The sequence below is a fragment of the Branchiostoma belcheri genome, unplaced genomic scaffold (genome assembly GCF_001625305.1).
Source record: "Branchiostoma belcheri isolate BF01 breed outbred unplaced genomic scaffold, Haploidv18h27 scaffold147, whole genome shotgun sequence".
Taxonomy (NCBI): domain Eukaryota; kingdom Metazoa; phylum Chordata; class Leptocardii; order Amphioxiformes; family Branchiostomatidae; genus Branchiostoma; species Branchiostoma belcheri.
This window is the reverse complement of record NW_017802902.1, coordinates 309,827-331,188: the sequence shown is the minus strand read 5'-3', so window position 1 is coordinate 331,188 and position 21,362 is coordinate 309,827. Positions and strand designations below refer to the sequence as shown.

At 40.9% G+C, this 21,362-nt stretch overlaps 1 protein-coding gene across 1 annotated transcript in view; it reads right to left on the bottom strand.

The window, feature by feature from the left end:
• Positions 1-7,525: 7,525 nt before the first annotated feature.
• LOC109465071 (putative insulin-like peptide receptor) overlaps positions 7,526-21,362 on the bottom strand; it is a 32,715-nt gene continuing 18,878 nt past the window's right edge. Inside the window, exons 9-11 of the mRNA XM_019762211.1 lie at positions 8,343-8,578; positions 8,047-8,224; positions 7,526-7,824 (exon numbers count right to left, since the gene is read on the bottom strand). Coding sequence (XP_019617770.1) covers positions 7,526-7,824; positions 8,047-8,224; positions 8,343-8,578 — 713 coding nt within the window. The remainder of the gene's footprint in view (positions 7,825-8,046; positions 8,225-8,342; positions 8,579-21,362) is intronic.

Below are 21,362 nucleotides of genomic sequence, written 5' to 3'. Positions count from 1 at the left end.
GCCCCCTAGCGGCTTGCTCAGGAACTGCAGGTCTATCTGTTTGAAAATATTCAAAAGAGGATAACTCAAGAACCGGTGGACGGATCGTCGTGATTTTTGGTATGTAGGTAGCTTACGTGATGGTCGGTATAATTATGCGGCAATTATGCAAATCTGGATGTAATTTGCATAATTGATGGAGAAATTCTATACATCAGCTGCATTACATTGTAGGACTATTCAAGCTTGTGACATGTAATTGAGAACGAGAGAAACACAGGCAGATATTGATTATGTAAATTAATACTTAATTTGCATAATTAATGAGAAAATGTAATAATTCCATAATGCTGGAATTTCATACTTGGGGTTGCTGGTGTGTTTTCTAAATTTAAAGCGACCAGCGAACATCCATCTGCAGTAACGTATGGACCTCCCACGACGCCCATTTCCGAACTTGATCTTGCTATCGTCAACGGTAACTTGCTCGCAAAAAATCGTGAACATCCATTTGCAGATTCTCGAATTATCCCGCTAACAACAATAACGACCACCACAAAAGGTCAAATTCAATGACATGGGAACCCCCCACGAGGCCCATATCCGAACTTGACCTTGGTATTTTCAATGGTAACTCGCCCACCAAAAAATCATGAACATCCATTTAAGGATACTCGAGATATCTTGATGACAAGAAAAAACACAAAAAACAAAGGTCAACTGCAGTGACATAGAAACCCCCACGGGGCCCATCTTTGAACTTGACCTCGGCATTCTCAACGGTAACTTGCCCACTAAAAATCATGAACATCCATTTAAGGATACTCGAGATATCTTGATGACAAGGAAAAAACACCAAAAACCAAGGTCAACTACAGTGACTTAGGAACCCCCCACGAAGCCCATTTTTAGCCTTGACAATGGCCACCCCCAAATCAACCTGCCTGCCAAAAATCGTGAACCTCGGACCATGCCTTCAAACTTTACCGTGCATAATCTACAAAACAGGCCGAAACCGATTTCATAGCCTTCTCGTCGAAGGCAATTAGGCCACAAAATGATGACATAGCCTTCTTAAGGAAGACAATAAGAAATGGAGACGTTTCATCGGGCGACACATTCTGGCTATATGATAATAAACGAAGAACCATATATCCCGACGTATTCACATGACCCTAGGCCCAAGATCGACCTGTGCCACACGACAATGTAGTGTCTGCCCATCATTTTTTGTGGATACTGTGTCAAATAGGTAATGTGCAAAGTCATGACAATGTACAATTCTCGAAGACGTAGATTTTGTCACTTTGTTACGTTACTGCACTAGTTCATAATCTCTCTAGTATGTCGTATGCCGTAGAATCTCCTTGTTGATAAGGCCACAGCACATAAAGTATATGTATTCCAAGATGCCGATACCTACGGACGTGTCTAACTAGCGTCCGTATCAGTGCTACATTTTCTTTATGAAACGCTCCGTCTGTTGGACCAGGTTAAGTTGAAACGATGGGTCTTATGGCTAAGGAGAGGAGAGAGAGCGCCACTAAGTGCAATAACATTAATGATGTACATGTCGAATGACAAACATAAAAGGTAAAGTCTGTTTTTGCCATGACAACGTGCTCCTTGCAACCAAAATCCTAAAAATGGCTTTAACAACGAGACAAAATAGTCACCGCGTATTTTTACACTGCGCATGCATTTTAGGAATTCATATATATAGCTGGAAGCAGCAATCTGGCTTATATCGTATCCTATACCTTTATCCTTTAGATTGAATATAATCAATGGTGTAAATGATTTAGTAGACCCCCCCCCCCGACAATGCACATATGTTTTCTCGAAGAAGAAGATTTAGATTCGCTTTTAGCTATAGGCGTGTGGAACGCCTAGTGACAACCGGTTGTCCCTGACGGAGGACCAAAACAAGGTTACGTATTACCTTGACTTGTCTGAATGGGCAGCAGCTTCACAAGGAGAAAGTAAGGGGGAAAACACCAAACCTATAGACATCATATATGATAATAACGTCCGTGCCTGTTCCTCGGTTATATGATGTTAAAAGTCATGGTCATAAAGTGCATCGTTTGCTCCGCTCATTTGGCGATCTATTCTGTTGTTGTAGGAAATGGCCATGCCTTATCGTACAATATACACCTATTACCAGGCCTTATCATGCAATATGCACCTATTACTTGGGGTAGGTCATTATCCCTTAAGTACATGCGTCGATAAGAATGCGGTGTCGTTAGTGTTATCATGTTCGACGCCAACAAATATATGTAATTGTGAGTAACGTTCTTTATTTCACTTGATAATGTGTAGTTGATTATATTTGTCGGCTTGTAAAAGTACATTCCAGTACGATAACAGCGTTGACTTTGGCTTGTGTAAAATGTTATAAGTGTACTTTGTGAACTTTTGACACCGTCAGGTCATTGTTAGGGCTGTATCTAAGCTGATAATGCTTGGTTTATTCTGGTTCTAAATACCTTTTAACACGATAAGCGCGGAGACGCCATGTATGATATCATTGTGTAGAAGTAATTGTGAGGTTTTTACGGTGTGGCTAATTAATTGTATGTGGGTATCTGTCACAATAAATCACAACATGATAAGAACATTTTGAGAATTGACCCATAGATTCAATCGAAGATGAAATCTTAGCTGATAAAAACACTTACCTAAGCATCTGGATATGATTTTTAAAACGGCCAGACGTTTCGGGTTTCATCTACTACCATACCTAAACCTTATCTAAACTTGTCTTCTCTTATTTTCATCAATTAATATTTTGTGCTTATAAACCTGCTTTTCTGGCAATTCTCCAGTATCACAAACGAATTGTCGTGGATGATATCTAAAACATATGACCGTTTCCAAAATCGTATCCAGTTGCTTGATTTACTTTATTGGGCGTTTCTGATATCTGTATCTGTAACCTTTACCTGTGCAACTTAGTTGATGATAATTTTAACATTTCACACAACAAGGTAATTGTTAATAAACCCGCGTTCTTATCGAATCTGAATTTATGTCTTCTTACTGTCATTTATTTAATCCCGAAAACAATAAAATCAGGTACAGCCCAGACATTGGCGCCATTTTGTGCAACGTTCAACAATAGATAATGACCTCTCTGAGCAGATGGAATCTGAAAAGTTCTTATTAAAGTTTATGATCTTGTGAAGGCTAAAAAACAGTCCAAACAAAGCCGAAATTTCGGCAAAAGTTAATCAGGAGATTAAAACCTCGCTTAGGAGTCAAAATCAGATAAACACAATTTTCTTATCGTGTTGAAATTTACCTCCTTGTCAAGCCAAAAGCAATGACCAAATGACTTAGATACAGCCTGAACAATAGGGGCAATGGTGTCAAAAGTTCAAGGAGATTCATTGCAGTTCATTTTTTGTAGAGTTAGATTAGACAAGAGAAACGTCAGTGCTTTATTTGTGGTGATCCGTAGTAATCTAATCATATACACAGAAAAGGTTTTGATAGTATCTTAGGGAAAGATATGTATGGCCTAATATCAGGTCGCAGAGAGGGGGCCTGATGGCGAATGACAGACATAAAAGGTTAAGTCTGCAATTGCCACCAAATCCTGAAAAAAGGTTTGAGGCTTCAACAACGAGACAAACCGGTGACCACGTATGTGTACACTGCGCATACACTTTTAGGGATTCATACAATATATAGCTGAAAGCAAGCAATCTGGCTGATATCGTATCATGTTACGGTTGACAGTCAAAATTGTACTTGTATAGCCTATACCTTTATTTAGTTTGAATATAATCAATGATATAAATGTAGGGTTTAAAATACGACCCCCCCCCCCGACAATGTACATATGTTTTCTTAAAGAAGGATTTCTAGAATCTCCTTTAGCTATAGGCGTGTGGAACGCCTAGTAACAACCAGTTGTCCCTGACGGAGGACCAAAACAAGGTTACGTATTACCTTGACTTGTCTGAATGGGCAGCAGCTTCACAAGGAGAAAGTAAGGGGGAAAACACCAAACCTCTAGACATCATATATGATAATAACGTCCGTGCCTGTTCCTCGGTTATATGATGTTAAAAGTCATGGTCATAAAGTGCCTCGTTTGTTCCGCTCATTTGGCGATCTGTTCTGTTGTTGTAAGGAATGACCCAGCCTTATCATACAATATACACCTATTACATGGGTCAGGTCATTATCCCTTTTATCCCTTAAGTACATGCGTCGATAAGAATGGTTGTGTCGTTAGTGTTATCATGTTCGACGCCAATGAATAAATGTAATTGTGAGTAACGTTCTTTATTTAACTTGATAATGTGTAGTTGATTATATTTGTCGGCTTGTAAAAGTACATTCCAGTACGATAACAGCGTTGACTTTGGCTTGTGTAAAATGTTATAAGTGTACTTTGTGAACTTTTGACACCGTCAGGTCATTGTTAGGGCTGTATCTAAGCTGATAATGCTTGGTTTATTCTGGTTCTAAATAACGTTTAACGCGATACGAACGGAGACGCCATGTTTGATATCATTGTGTAGAAGTAATTGTGAGGTTTGTACGGTGTGGCTAATTAATTGTATGTGGGTATCTGTCACAGAATCAATGACAATAAATAACAATATGATAAGAGCATTGATGTTTAATTGTAGCCTCTACCAGGCTTCGGGAGGCGGCTGGAAAGAGTAGAAATCAGCCAAATATTGGAGACATGGCAGGGAGTTTGTCTGCTCTCCCGAAGCCTGGTAGAGGCTAGTTTAATTTGCCTGTCTTAAATTCAATCAAAGATGAAGTCCCAGCTGATAAAAACAGTTACCTAATTATCTGGATATGATTTTCAAAAAGGTCAGATGTTTCAGGTATCATCAACTACCTTACCTTAAAACTCGTCTTCCCTTATTTGCATCAATTAATATTTTGTGCTTATAAACCTGCTTTTCTGGCAATTATCCAGTGTCACTGACGAATGGTCGTGAATGATATCTGAAACATCTGACCGTTTCCAAAACCATATCCAGTTCCTTGAGTTACTATTTTTGGCTTTTTTTATACCTGGATGTTTAACCTTTACCAACGTATGTTAGTTGATGATCATTTTAGCATTTCACACAACCAGATAATTGTTAATAATAAACATGCGTTGTGAATGCGTCGCAGGCGTTCGTAACAGTTATGTCGTAGGATCTTCTAGTAGGCTATAACAGAACCTACCAACAACAAGGCTGATCTAAGACAACCTTTTTTCGTTAGTCTCCAAGCAGAGGTTAGGGTTTGGTGATATTTTTGTAGTGTTTGCAGTTTTTTTATAGAACTGGAATTTTTTTCACCCTCGAAATATTCCAGTGCAAAACCCAACCCCCGATATAAAGACTAAATGTCAAATATAACCGAAACCTAAACCTCTACTTGGAAGGTACTTTTTTGGAACATTACTTTATCTTGCTGGACATGCAGGACTATCCCAAGAATGCCCTCAGTTTGCGATCACGCGACGATCGTACGACTGTTCCGTGTAATGATATTTTAGTAGAGAGCGCCGAACTCCACAAAACACGAATCTCTTCGGCGACCTTTCAGCTTTCTACGCTCTCTGCGCGACTTAAATGCCAGTGACACTAAAGGGCTACCAAAGACTTCACAGATCACTTAATGAATTACGGGTATAAATAACGAATTTTGTACGTTTTCTGTATTTTGCGGAATTTTATAACGAATTTTGTTGAGACTGTGCGTTTATGTTTTAAGTCTTTTTTTTTGGTCCATTCTCAAACTATAAAATCAAGGGTGCAAGGTCCTCATTCCACTAAGACGGCGCTCTCACGACGCTCTCTCTGCGACCTGAGATTGGTCGGAGCGCCCAGGCCAATTTCTGTGGCTTATACTCTCATTCCACTAAGACGCCGTTCTCACGGCGCTCTCTCTGCAACCTGAATTTGGCCGGAGCGCGGAGAGGGCGCCAAGGTCGCAATGGCAATGGTAGTCTGTAAAGCTTAATAAGTGTAACAAATCCTACCCGTTTTTCCATCGCTGCACGCCGACTTGAGGGTAGCTGCACCTCTTGATAGGCTGGACCCACCGCCGGTCTGGTGCTTCTGTACCTCGAAAGTCTGCTGTAAGCCGTGACTCGTTAGCAGCGCGGTGTTATTTCAACTCCAATCAGATTAAGGTAGTAAATGTCAGGGAAAAGGGGCAGCAAGCAATGACATCATCGCGCTCGAATTATCAATCAGGTGAACGGATCCTGATTGATCCAATATTTAATACCACGTGGGTTTGTATAGTGACTTTACTTGCTACCAGGCTATTGGTCACTACAATGTGGCCTTTGCCCGTCTTTGGATTTGTACCTGGTTAATAATCAATTGAATTGGTGGTTTTTAATCAAACCTAAGTAACTGAATACTGCCCAAATGTCTCCAACCGTGGAAGGCAAAGTTTGCTCATTCTGCGTAAGGCGATCAGGATGTAGATCTGTCTGCTCGCTCACAAGACAACCATGGGGAACCTTGTGGGTTCTGCCGTAGTTCTACTGTCATTGTTCATACTGCGCGTCACCCCGAACCTTATCCGTCTGGATGTGGGTAGTTTTTAGGCTTCATATCCAACAAGAGTTCCACGATCACGTACCTTCGCCAAATCATGTAAACCGTTCAGACTGACTTAGTGTACAATTTCTATGATTATACAAGTTCACACAGAAAATACCAAACAAAACACAGACCTTCCCACGGTCTTTTACGAAAAGTAGAGACTGCCCCACAGACTCTAACCCACCCACGTGGTATCGTAAACTGCCCTACAGTTTCTCGCTCCCAGATTGTCCGACAATCTCCAAAACAAAACAAAAATGTGTTCAACAGTTTCTCTCGTCCTTCCTGGTTGTCTAACAACCTGTCCGGCGAAATCCCTAGACCGTCCAACAATCTAGCAAAACGCACCTCCTCGCTGCCAAGAACAAAATCACAAATTCCAACCACCCGACGTAAAACCGACGGAGCATCTTACATCATACAGAGGGTCGGACTCTGCTCTCCACTCGCCGTCTTCAGCTGCAAACTGGCTTTCCTTGACGTTTCGCCCCTTGTTGCAGTACGTCTCTAGCCAGCGGGGCGACAGCGACGGCCACTCGCTGCCCGGCGAGTGGTTATTGGGTGGTAGTCCTCAGTGTCCATACCCAGAGTGAGGCATCGACGGTGGTCTTGGTGACTCTCTTAGTTACTTCTCTCCTCTTCTTTCCTGTTACTCCTAACTGTCCCAGTGCCTTCCACAAGGTCTGTCCTATGAAACCCCTGCATCCTACTTCCACTGGGAAGTACCAGGTCTTCCAACCTTTCTCTCTACATCTGCTCACCAGTTCCTGATACTTCATTCGTTTCCGCTCGTTCGCTTCTTCCATCCTGTCCTCCAAGGGAACAGTCAATTCTAGCAGCACTACCTGGGTCGTTTTCCTAGAAAACAGGATCAAGTCTGGTCTTAGGTTCGTGTCGATGATATCTGCCGGGAAGGCCAGTTGTTTGCCAAGATCAGCATGTAAGGACCAGTCATTTGCTTATGCTATGATTCCTATCTGCTCTCTTTCCTTCTTCTCTTTACTCTTTCCTCTCCATCCCTCCTTTACAAAGCTGATGAACTGCAATCCCTTCCTCTGCTTTCCCTTGACCTTATTCTCCGTTATCTGTTCTTCTACTGCACTGGCTATCACTTTCAGGACTTGGTTGTGGCGCCAGGTGTACCGCCCCTTGCCTAGTGCAACCGGACAGCTTGTTAGGACGTGGCTAAGGTTCCCTGTCTTGCCACAGAGCTCACACTTGTCTTCATCTTTCTTCCTCCACCTCTTCAGGTTTGCAGCTGTTGGCAGAAGATCATAAACAGACTTCAGCAGGAATCTTATCTTCAAGGGTTCACTATACATGAGTTCATTCCACATGACCTTTCTTTCTCGTACTCCCTCCCATCTTGTCCAAGCTCCTTGAACCCCCTGGCTTACTGCTCTTGATCTCCGAACCTCTTCCTCCTGCTGTCTAACTTCCTTCTGGATCAGTTCCCTCCTCTCCCTTGGGCTAGCAGTACCCCATCTCTGGGTTCCTTCCCTTCCTGCTCCAAACCCTCTCCTGCCTTGAGCTACTACTCCCACGATGTCTCTGTGCTTAAGTCTACTTGTTGCGCTGGCGACTGCTTCTGCTGCTGCCCACTTCTTTCCTGATCTTAGTCTTATTCCTGCCTGGCTAACCAACTCGTCTCGACTCTCCTGTAACATTCACTCTCCTGCAACACCTCAGCACCGAATACGACCGAAAATGTACACCCGTGAGTCTGGGAAAATCAGATCAAACAAACAAAATCAAAACGGAGGCAAATACTCGTACCTGCGGCGTTTCCGCGCCCTGAGCGGGGACCTCCGAGGCGGACGCTGAGCTGGTCCCTGGGACCGCAGTAGTCGTGGCCGAGCTGGTAGCGGTCACTGGCCCCGAAGCTTTCGGCATGGTGTGTTTCCCTTTTCCGCCCCCTGTAGTCGCCGTCACGGTGCTTGTCTTGGCACCCTTGGGGTTGGACCCACCCGGCACGGCCACCTGAGCGGTCGTCACCGTTGCCGCACCCGCCGCTGTAGTAGGCATTTCATCGGTCTCGTAGGACCATGAAGAAGAATCATCTTCTACATCATGTACTTATTTTTTTTGCTTTACGCTTAAAGCGTCTGTGTTCTGATTGGAGTCTCTGTTTTTCTTCCCCCCGTTGTAATACCTTCTTAACTACCTGTCTCCAAAGTGTTCTGCTTGTTGTAAGAGTCTCCCATGTGTTAATGTCTATGTCCATGTCTTTCATGTCCCGTTTGACTACATCCTTAAAACGCAGGTGCGGACAACCGCGTGCTCCTGTCCCATTGGCCAGTTCACTTACTTTGACCTTTGCCAAGTCCCTTGAACACTCTAAGCTGCACCGTCATCTACTGCCACCGTCTAGAACCTCGGTTGGCGGCAGGACGACCCGCTCATCCCACAAACTTGACTCTGTGTTCTGTAGAACTGAAAGATATAGATCTAGTGTGATCCCTTACATGATTCGGATGCTGAATTCCTAGCTGACTCTGGCAGATTCGTACTGTGTATCCCTGTTTGTTGCCATTTACTTCAGAGTACGCATTATACATATATATATTACTGTTCATAGAATCGTTTACCCTGCCTGTTATTTGTGTGTACATCTGATATTTCAAATGAACGACCTTTTAACGTATTTTATATTAATAATTATTGACGTATAATGATTTTAATGTGTGCTAACGTTTTATCAATAATCAATTGTGTAATTGTCAGAACAATTCAGGTCCCAATTATATGGAACCTGCCTTTCTGTACAAGTGATGAATGACGAATAAACCATTATTATTATTACTATACAACAAGCCCTTTGGGATTCTCCCATCTGGCATGCGGCACACATGTCCAAGCCAACGGAGTAGGCGCTGTTTCAGCAGTGTGTACAAACTAGGGATACTAGCACGTGTGAGGACGTCTACATTGGTTACATAGTCATTCCGTTTAATATTTAGAATTCTACGTAAACTACGCATGTGAGATGTGTTAAGCTTCTTTTCCTGGCTGGAATACAGGGACCATGTTTCGCTGCCATAAAGCAGAACACTGAGGACACATGCTCTATATGCAGCAATCTTTGTGTGAATTGTGAGCTTCTGATTACCCCAGACTCTCTTCTGTAGCCTGGCGAAGGTGGTTGCTGCTCGCCCTATTCTGCCATTTAGTTCAGCTTCCAGGGAGAGGTTGTTGGTCACGGTGGAGCCTAGGTAGGTAAACTTGGGCACAACCTCCAGCTCATAGTTGTTAATAGTGATTGATGGGGGGTGATCAACTCCCTGGCACATCACTTTTGTGATGTGCCAGGGACTACTTCTGTTTATGCAGCGACTACGCCGCTGTAGTCGCTGCATAAACAGAAACAAACCAAGTTACAACCAGATAAAGGTAAAACCAAAGGGGCCCTCGTCACAGAAACAAGCGCGCACATGTTCGAACTATGAAACAAGCGCGCACATGTTCGAAATATGAAACAAGCGCGCACATGTTCCGGTTTGGGAAGCCCGAGTGCCACAGTGCTAAAACTTTCCTTACTCCACCTAAATAACCTATTTTCCCAAGCCCCTACCGCCAAACAGTACCTCCTAAAGTTGGTACCGTAGACACGGTCTTTCCCGGAACTTGGCTCATGATTTCTGGTAACCTTGATGGCGGCCGAGAAACGTAGAAAAGAAACCCGCAGACGGAACTAATAATCCAGCCACCTTCACGCGTCCGCGGCTTCGCAAAAACTGGTGAAGTGAAAGGGTTTTGTCACATGGCCTGACCTCTCGCGTAGACGTAGTCTCGCGAGATGTCCGTCCATTGTGACGTCACTTGGAATATAATATATTTTGACTTATACACCCTATATTAGCAAATGACTTGAAATTTGGCAAGAAGATGCCTTAAAAATATGTCCACATGATCTTATTCAAACTTTTGCCATACACCACTCGATTATTATTTGTTTTGCGATATGGTGACTTGGCCTAACTTTTGTGTTGCGTCAAGTTCTTCCAAATTGTACTTGAAGAACCAAGTAGATAAACTAGATAAAGCCTCTTGAAGTTATCATAATCAGTATTTTTGACACTTGTTGCTAATCACTAGTAATGACTGTGCAGGTATTACGCCGTTCATCAGTGTTTTTCTTTATTGAATAAAACCATGCAAGCTTCACAATTGGCATACTAATATATATAGTATATTTTCATGTGAGATATGTGAACATGCTGTCTTAAGCTGTCTCAAGAATTGTAATAAAAACAATTATTTTAAAGATCTCTCTTAATCTGTTGAAACTATGTCTGCTGACAATTATGCACGTGAATCACAATCAGTGTTTTGTTCTTCGACCATAGAACCAAGCTTCACAATTGACAGAAAATGGTTTAAGATATGTGCACATGCTGTCTCAAAATTTGTAAAAAGAACTGTTACAATTCTTCTAATAAAAAAAATCTAACTAGTGTCTAAACCATGACTACTGAAAATTATACACATCAACATACAATCATGTATAACTTGTATATCGCTTCTTCAGATGATATTCCTAGAGTTGGAACCACCATCCTCATGCATACATACAAAATGTTCATTCAATTTCATTTGACTCAGTTCTGGACCTGCAAATGTACTGCACAATCTGCCATCATACAAAAATTGTTTGAGCAATATGTTATACAATTATGTTGCTTATTTAAAAAGAACCTGTCTTCTAAACACTTCTTTCATTGAACATGTTCTAGATTTTAAGTTGAATTTTAAGTTACTTATTAAGATGCAAGCTTCAGTACTCAGTACTTACCAACAATAAATGCATCATATTACAATAAAATTGTAGGCGCAATAAATGGTACAATCATGTTACTTAGGCCACACCAATTTAATTTTTTGGTTAACAGATTCGCCCGCTTCATTTTTTTTGGACTTGCAACAAAAAAAAATTCAGAATCAACTGCAAAATGCTCATATCTTGCCCTGAACAATTGAAGACAGTCCTTTTCTTCCTAGTTGTTACAGTTATTCAGTAAGTATCATTAAAAGTTCAAAATTCATTGTTTGAATTTTCAACCAGCTTGGTGTGTTGACTTCATGGCGCCTATCGTACCATTTTGGGCCATAATAGGATGCCTAGGCCTGTTTTTTTTCGCCTGCCGGCTCCATTATTTTTCTAGAAAAATCCGCTAACCAAGAAATTAAATTGGTGAGGCCTTATTAAGAAAAACATTTCTACTACATTTAGTTTTAACATGTTACTTACTTCATATACAAGCTTCAGTTGTAGTACTTATCATTGAACAGTAAAGGCATTAGATTCATTTCCTACAAATATCCACTTAACCCTCTCCCAGCTGCCTAACCCCGTCAAGCCTTCAAATATCAGAGTTATCAACCAAGAATTGAGGTATTCAAAAACTTGTATTTCCCCGGAACTATCGTAGACTGGAACTAGTTGCCACCAAGCACAGTTGGGGTATCATCACTAGAAAGCTTTAAACAGTTCCTGCAATCAAAAGGGCAAAGATTAAGTGTAACAAGTCGCTTTGAAACTTTGAAACTTTATTAGAATAACCATTAGCGGTGGACCCTAGGGTCCGCCGCTAGTCTTTCTGATATTCCTACATACAGACAATACATTATACAAACATAGTTGACAACTGGACAAATCACAAAACACATCTAAATCAGTCAATAACATATTTACAATATACATAATTTAAAAAAAACTGACAATCCTGTCGAACAGTGCTTGTGACCTACTGATGGAGGTATTTGTGCAAACCGTCCTTAAACATTCTCAGGGATTGTGTGGACTGCATAACAATTGGAAGGTTATTCCACACACTAACAGCCCTGTACATGAAACACTTCTTCCGTGCGTTAGTTCTAGGTTTGTCTAACAGAAAAGACTGTTTAGCAGCAAAACGGGTTCTATAGCTAGCTATGCAAGTTGTTGACAGAACGCAGTTGCCTACTGATACAAATAGGTTCGTTAGTGAGTGTTATCCTTTTAAATGTTGTCATGGTGTTTATTAACAATCTCGTGTGCACAGGTTTCCACTGTGGCTTCGACTGAAACAGACGAGTTGCCTTGTTCTGCATGCGTTGTAAAAAGGTTTATGTTAGTTTTAGTTGTGCATGACCAAACTGGGCTACAATAATCAATGTGATTACAAGGCATTCTATTACAATTTTTAACAATGTCTGATCCATAAAATGTGCGCATCTTTTGATCATCCCCAGTGATCTGGTCATTTTCTTAGATGTTAATTTTGTGTGTCGCTCGGTGTGATATAGCTAGCTGCCGCCGCGCCGCATGCCTGCGAAGCTGGTGTGTTACGCCGAAGGGCTGTTATACCGGCTATACAGACACAGAAGCTGTGTGTTACGCCGAAGGGCGGTTATACCGGCTATACTGATACAGAAGCTGGTGTGTTACGCCGAAGGGCTGTTATACCGGCTATACAGATACAGTAGCTGGTGTGTTACGCCGAAGGGGGGTTATACCGGCTATACAGATACAGAAGCTGGTGTGTTACGCCGAATGGCTGTTATACCAGCTATATACAGATACAGAAGCTGGTGTGTTACGCCGAAGGGCTGTTGTACCGGCTACATGTATATATACAGACACAGAAGCTGGTGTGTTTCGCCGAAGGGCGGTTCTACCGGCTATACAGACACAGAAGCTGGTGTGTTATGCCGAAGGGTGGTTCTACCGGCTATACAGACACAGAAGCTGATGTGTTACGCCGAAGGGCGGTTATACCGGCTATACCAATACAGAAACAGAACAACAAAGTTGGTACCAAAAGGCTACCATATTAGGCTGAAGGATGGGTGAGACTCACCTTTACTGGCTCAACCACTAGCATGGCATACAATAAATGAAAATTGAAAAGAGTTATTGCTCATCTAACATAACTGAATAGCTAAATAAATATTGATCTCATATCATTAAATAACAAATTGGTAATCAAACATACTAAGAAGTATTAGTGTGACCTGCAATGAGATAGACATTTGGAATGCTTACAAGTTGATTGTTTATTTATGCCAAAAAGCAGTCAATTATTGACAAGCAACTGGATATGATTTTGGAAATGGTCAGATGGTTCAGGTAGCATCCACTACCTTTCGTCGGTGACACTAGGAGACTGAATGCAGGAGAATTGCAGGTTTATAAGCACCAGGGCCCAAAATTCATTATGGGAATAGGTGCACTGGTGTACCCAACCTAAAATATTAGGTACACAAAAAATTTTGGGGTGCACCATATAAAACAAAACCTATTTACAAATCTTTCTTCTCCTCTTCTAAGCTTGAATCTGAAATGAGAGCTAACTTCAAATTCTTACACTAGTAGTACAACAAAGATTTCATAATTTTTCTGACACTTAGATGCCAATAATATCCTGCATACTATTATAAATTCAACATTAAACATCTACCAAAATATTTGGGTGCACCAGTGCACCCACAGAGAAAATTGGGTGCACAGCACCCAGTTTTTCCAGCCTTCAGCACGATTGCTTATTTGTACAGACTGAAGCATTATCATTATTTTATTGATTCCCTAAACATTACTGTTTTATGTGCTAAACAAGTACAAAATAAGGGGTGGCATACCCTTACACCACAGCCAAATGAATCAGATGATGATCTCCACTCTGTACAGTACAACAGAACTAATCAAACCTAACACAAAAACCTTCGAATTTCCTTGATCACATCTGTCATTACTTCAACCTTTACTATAATACTTTTACTTTAGTATGATTCATGGGATGAGCCAGGGCTGCTTATATCACTGGGACTTTTGATTACACGTCTGTTTATTTAATTGATTGTGTTTCATATCTTTTAAAAGCCTGTTTAGTTATGATTGTCTAGAATGTGATCTCATTCTGTATTGCTTACTTTTTGTGTGCTGAGAAACATGACTGATTTTGTGAGTAAGTTTCAAGTTTCAGCTTGAAGTTGCCCATTTAGTCACAATTTTTCTCACAACTTTTGGCATTCGTATAACCCGGTGCACATCTCAATTTCTATAGCCCTTAAGCCTTACGGGTCCACTACTGCACAGCAGTCGCAGCTGAATTCTGAATTCAGGAGAACTGCTTTAGTATTTATTACACTAAATCAAATGATGCAAGTGTGCCAATTTTGGCTACCTCACTACAAAATACAATAAATTGTATTAGGGATAAACCGGTTTTCCCTACGAATTGCAGAAACTGAAAATGCTTGGCTACACTCACTCACTCACTCAGTCTCACTCTCTCCTATAGCTTTGTTAGGCATTGTTGCAGCATGGTGTTTGGTAAAAGTTGGTTAAATGGATATATGGAAAAGTTGAGTGCAGCGCCTTTACAAAGAGCCTGGTAAGGGTTTAAGTTCATTATTTTTTAAGATAATCGCTTTTGTTGGGTGGTCCAAGACTGACCAAGAGCCTATTGCTAATTTTAAATTAATTAGAAGATTGCCTTTAAGCTGATGGCCTGAGCCTGGCCCAGTCTCACAGCTGATTACGACTTACGTTCAACTTGATTTTTGGGGAGGCTGCCTACGGATTATGAAGACTTAAAAGGCCTTATGAAAAAAGGCATACAGGCCCCCACCTATGGGAAAGGTGCATGCAGGGCCTTTAAAAAGAGGGGTGGGTGGGTGGTTGTAGACGTTCATCTTTAAGATAATTGTTTCTGTTCGGCGGTCTAAGAGCCTATTGCTAATTATAGATTGGGATGTTTCTTTCAAGTTGAACCTTTCAAGTTGAACCTTTTAACCATATCTTCAGACTTGTGAGCCTGCATGACAGCTGGCCCTGTGGTATATGATGGATTTCTGACATGACTCAAGGATTCAGTGTTTGACTGAGCCTGGGCCAGTCCTGTCTGATCATGGCCACTGCAGCTGGTTATGTTGGTATATGTAGTTTTTGGGTCCTTTGGTGGTGTTTTCACACCTACATACATATGATATAGGATTTATCTGTAGGGCAGCTAGCAATGGTTCACACAATATTTTTTTTTGTTTTAATTTCCAAGGATTGAAGATCCAAGGCCTGATACTGACCCAGTCGTGTGTGATCATGACCACTGGCTATTTCTGTAGGTTTTGGCTCATTTTCTGTTGTTTTCACACCTACATACATTGGATTTGTCTGTAAGGCAGCTAGTAGTGTATCATGTGATAAATTTTCAATATCCAAAGATTGAGTTATGGCCTGATACAGACCCAGTCCTGTCTGATAATGACCACTGGCTATTTCTGTAGTTGGGTCCTTTGCTGGTGTTTTCACGCCTGTATAGTATTACATAGAATTTGGCTGTCGCCCTCTGTTGTATAATTGACTTCGAGTGTGCAAGGACCCAGTGGTTGTGTCTGTGTTATATAATGGACTGGTAGACCTGCCATTCTCTGTGGAGTGGCTGTCAACATATATTGGACTTTTATTGTCCAAGGAATCAGTGGCTATGTTTGAGGCAGTTTGCCCTTCCTTATATAATGGACTTTTGCAGTCCAAGGATTCAGCACTTGGGTTTGGAGCAGTTGGCTTTGCCTGATTCTGTTGTTTCATATTTTCATACTGGTGATTACTAGTTACAACATCTACTGTTTTTGTGTTGGATGTAGGTATGGTCTGAGCCTGGCCCTGCCTTTTCTGATTATGTCTGTCTACATCTTCATACTGGTGATCAGAATCACGCCTAGTTATTACAGATGGTGTTTTTCTGTTGGATTCAGTGGTGACCCAAGACCGGTCCTGCCTTGTCTGATTATGTTGGTCTATATCTTCATACTCATGATCAAGACCGCTAGTTACTACAACAGCTGTGGTGCTTGTGTCGGATTCAGTGATGGTCAGAGACTGACCCTGCCCTGTCTGATCAAGTTGACCATCTTTCGTGTTATGCAAAGTAGGGTTGGAGTTCAAACCTGAATCAGAATCCCTCCCCCTTCTTTTGTACCAGATTGTGAAAATGATAGTAACAATGAGAAATACCACTGAACCAAGAACAGCTGAAATGACAACCGGTACTAGGGGGAAACTGGGACCAGATTCATGGGAGGTACCAGTGACAGCAACAGTTGAAGCTGTTGGCCTTTTCCATTCAGTGTCATGTGTTGAGTCAACATTGCGTTTGAAGTACCAGTGAGTCGTGATTGTACCATTGTAACAATTATTTGCGCTTTGCAATTGGTGAGCAGCCAGCTGTGTGGAAAATGTGGAGCTTATAGGATGTTCTGTTGAGGTTACATCGTTTTCAGTGTTGCCAAATGAAGGTGTTGACACTACAGATGAGCTAAATAAGTTTTGGACATTTGCAGGTGGTGTTGATTTTGTTGGGTCATTACTGATCAGTGTGACAAATGTAGAGGCAATATGATGTTCTGTTGGGCTCACATTGTTTTCTGTATTGCCAAATGAAGATGTTGACACTACTGCAAATGAGCTTTGGGCCTCAACACTTGGTGTTGATTCGGTTGGGTCATTACAGACCAGATCTTCAGGACTGATATCTTTAAGTTTTCGCCCTTTAAGTTTTTCAGGTTGGGCACATGTTATCTGGTCTACAACTTTAGAACATTTGATCATTGCTTGCTTTAATGGAGCCATCTTACAGTCGCACTGCCAAGGGTTGTTATGCAGGTTCAACAAACGGAGCTTGGATAGATTTGAGATTGCGCCAACTTGAATGCTGTGTATGTTGCTGGAGTTCAGGTACAATCTGTTAAGAATGGGTAGATTTGAGAATGTGCCAGCCTGAATGCTGATTAAGTTATTGGACCACATATCCAAATATTCGAGCCTGGGTAGATTTGAGAATGCACCTGCCTGAATGCTACTTATGTTGTTCTCGTGCAGCTTCAAACACCAAAGCTTGGGTAGATTTGAGAATGTGCCAACCTGAAGTCTGGATATGTTGTTGGAGTACAGGTACAATTTGACAATGTTGGGGAGATTTGAGAAGACACCGACCTGAATGTTTGATAAATTTTGGTTGAAGCCAATGTTCAATTTAACTATACTAAACAAATATTTGCCAACCTGTATGCTGGATATTTGATTGCGTTCAAGCACCAACGTTATTTGATGGTTTACAGATTTGATAGTTAGATTTGAGAGCGCAGCAGCTGGAATGCTGGATATAAGGTTGTGGTCAAGGCGTAAGGTAGAGAGGTATGGTAGATTTGCGAATGCACCAACCTGAATGCTAGTTATCTTGTTGGAGCCAAGGTCCAAAAGTCCGAGATAAGGTACATTAGAGAATGCTCCAGCCTGAATGCTGGTTATCTTGTTGGAGCAAAGGTTCAAATCTCCGAGATAAGGTAGATCAGAGAATGTGCCAGCCTTAATAATGGATAGTTGGTTGGATTTAAGTGACAAGCGATTGAGATAGCGTAGATTTGAGATTGCACCTACATCAATGCTGGATATTTGGTTTGACTCAATGGCCAACTTGATGAGCTTGGGTAAATTTGAGAGTGCACCAAACTTAAGGCTGGTTATGTTGTTAGATCCCAAAAACAATTCTGTGAGCGAGGGTAGAGTTGAGAGTACGCCAGGTTGAATACTAGTTATCTCATTATTGGTTAAATTTAACTTGTATGTGGATGATGGAAGGTTCTGAGGGATGTTAGTAAGGCCCAGGTTGGGACAATCGCAGTTTTTAAAACTCGGGTAGTACGCGTGTTTCACACAGCTAGCGCTGCAGTCAGCTTCTGGCATGTTGGGCTCCTTCAGGATGATGAGAAGAAAAATCAGCACGTGTCGCAGCTTCCTTCCCATGTCGTCCTGTAGTCTACACAGGAGAAGTAGCAGGAATCAATCAGTGATGACAGACTTTACACCCTTTGCCCATCCTTTGCAAGTAGATCAGAAACAAACAGACACACAGAAAGACATGCCCAATACAGGTACACTTCACTCCTAAAGTGAACCATGGTAAAAGGCATATTAGAGATAGAAGGCTTCCATTTTCAATATCCTTCAATATGTGCTCAATATGATGATGATGAATATGTGCGCAGTGCTACTAGTTTAGTCTGTGGAAGCTCTAAACTAAAATTCATACATAGTATATACAAGGTGAATTGGCCACCAACTATTCCTCCCCGCAACACCCCAGATGGTAGAAGTAGAAGGATAAGGAGAAAGAAGAAATGACAACTTGAAGGTAATTTTTTTCATGTGAATGAATTAAATCTGGTGAATATACTTGGTAGTATGTCTTGTGTCAATGCAGAAACACCACACACAGACACACACAAACACAAATCAGAAAGAACAGAAAAGCCAAATAGACTTCACTCCTTCTGGGTGAATTTATTATAATTATATAATCTTTTAGCTGCAGTCTTGAACCCGACAAAATTCTTTTTGTTATAATACTAGCTCCTCCCCTGAGAAGGATATGGAAATATGCATGTCCTTTTCCGTAGAGCATAATCAGCCGTTTTAATTCTACGTAGATCATAGAGCGTAGATGGACCACTCTAATTCATCGTAGAGCGTAATTGGCGCATTTTGCGTAGAGCGTATTCGCCGTTTTAACTCTACATAATGCGTTCTAGCCACTTGGAATTTAACGTAAAGCGTAATCGAGAGTTTTCTGAATTCAGAGTAATACGTAGCCAGCTCTCAAAATTTTGCGTAGAGCGTTGTCGGGACTCCCCCAAGCAGGCCCCAAATATCAACAGTTTTTAATCAGTCTGAGCCTGGCTATCTGCATATTAATATTTGGGTACAGACTTACAGGGTACTGGAATGTTCTTTACAGATTCATACCAGCTTTTCCTAGCATTTCTAAAATTCAAACTATTTGTATGGTTTAACCTCCAGATTATTTTAGTGAACATGTCGAAACAACTGTTTAAAAAGCCATCATCCACCATACATTTAATCTTGATATACATGTACAGTTGGTTGATTGTCTGATTTACGCTGTTTGAATATTAATGTTTAGCAAGTTGTTTACTCTTGAGATCTGGTGCATTTTGCTGACGTGTTAGTTGTTAAGACAAATTTTACATTTTCAGACTTGGGGATAAGCCGAAAAAGCAAATATTTGGCCGTTTTATGTGAATGCATTGAGTACTTCCATATTGTGCCTAGTTCGTATGGACACAATTTTTGAAATTCATTAGAAACACAATCTTGCCATAGCATTAAATTTTGTTCTTTCTTGGGGAAAAATGAATACATTTTCTCTTATTGCATAATACCAATGTCTCTTGTGGTCAGCTATCTTCTATTCCAGCCTCTTTGAATTCTCTCATGTATGTACAGAAAATACCAGACCTTACCTGAAGTTTCAGCCACAACTTACCGTTCAAGCCAGTCAGAAAACCTTTAATGATTTTATGGTGACGACGATCTTCCCGCTGTTTTCTTTCTGCTGTTGTGCCTCTCCGATGTGAGCTAGATGTGTATCTCTTTCGAACTGAAGTCTGATAAACAAGCTTCGAAAAATCTTACGCAATCTGGGTGTGTTTTGATTGTCTGAAACTAGCTGGTTGAATATTAACATTAATGAATAATAATAATAATTCTTTTGTCCCATGAAATATTATTGCCTTTATGCTTAAAAATTCCTTGGGTGCAGTTTTCTTGTCATCTGCTATGTGGCGCTTTTAGTTCACGTTGATAATGTTGACGTCATAACATCTTGCTCATTTTATTCAAGTTACTGCTTGAGATGCATGTAAATCTTTAAGTTGATACTTTTCTTAAGCTTGGTGAATAGGAAGAATTTGTAGCTGAAGTATATTCAGTACATACATGCAGAAAAAATCCTAACCAATAATGTAGGGGATAGCTTCCAACTGTTGTCACTTCATACTATAATTATATCAATGTACACGATGGTCAGATTTGGGCCCAAAAGTCCCACTCTGCTACTATGGAGATCGAATCCCCCGAACCCGCGAATCTTGTTCGATATGACGTCATTCGAATAGAACGGGCGTTCGATCCGGGCTTACCCGCGGTCATTTACAGTAAAGCCGCTACAACCGGCTACTTCAAGCCCTTTTTTACTTGGGAACCAAGGAACAGGAAAAATCCACCTTTCCACAAATATGAACCGTTTTCAAAACATTACATCTATGCCGTGATTTTATTGTGGATATGCATAATAACTAATTAATAACTAATTAATTAATTAATTAATTAGTGCAAATTAATTTGTACTAATTAATTAATTGATGTTTATTGCAAATTCATGCCCGAGGGCTAATTGCATACAGACATTAACAAGAAAAATGTGGTGATATAAGACTATTTGCTAACAACTTCTACGTGTACGATATATATCGAACCTACTATCTCTACTTAAACCTAATAACGTTGGAATACATACAGGGTAAAAAGTAGATATACAATATGTGACCAGGTAATAGGAACAAAGTAACTGCTATTCTGATCTATTCTATTCTATTAAACTATTCTTGTCATGCTATTAGGGGGTTTGATTTCTTCTCAGGAGGCAGTGGGAGATGAATTGTCCGACTCTTTGAAAAATAAATGGGTTGGGAGACTTTAGCAATAATATAGTCTTTTGTTGTTGGTTGAGATATGAAAAACTTGGGGAAATATTGGCGACTTCTTTGAATAACTTTTTCATTCAAAATCGTAATGAGGACACTGACAGAGAAAATGCATTTCATCTTCCACTGCTCCCTCTGTACAGTATTTACAGAATCTTTCGCATACAAGCAGTTTCTTATATCTTCCTCTCTCTATCTCTAAATGTGTGAGCGCTTAGTCTCATTTTTACAGTTAGAGATGATCTTAGCTCAAAA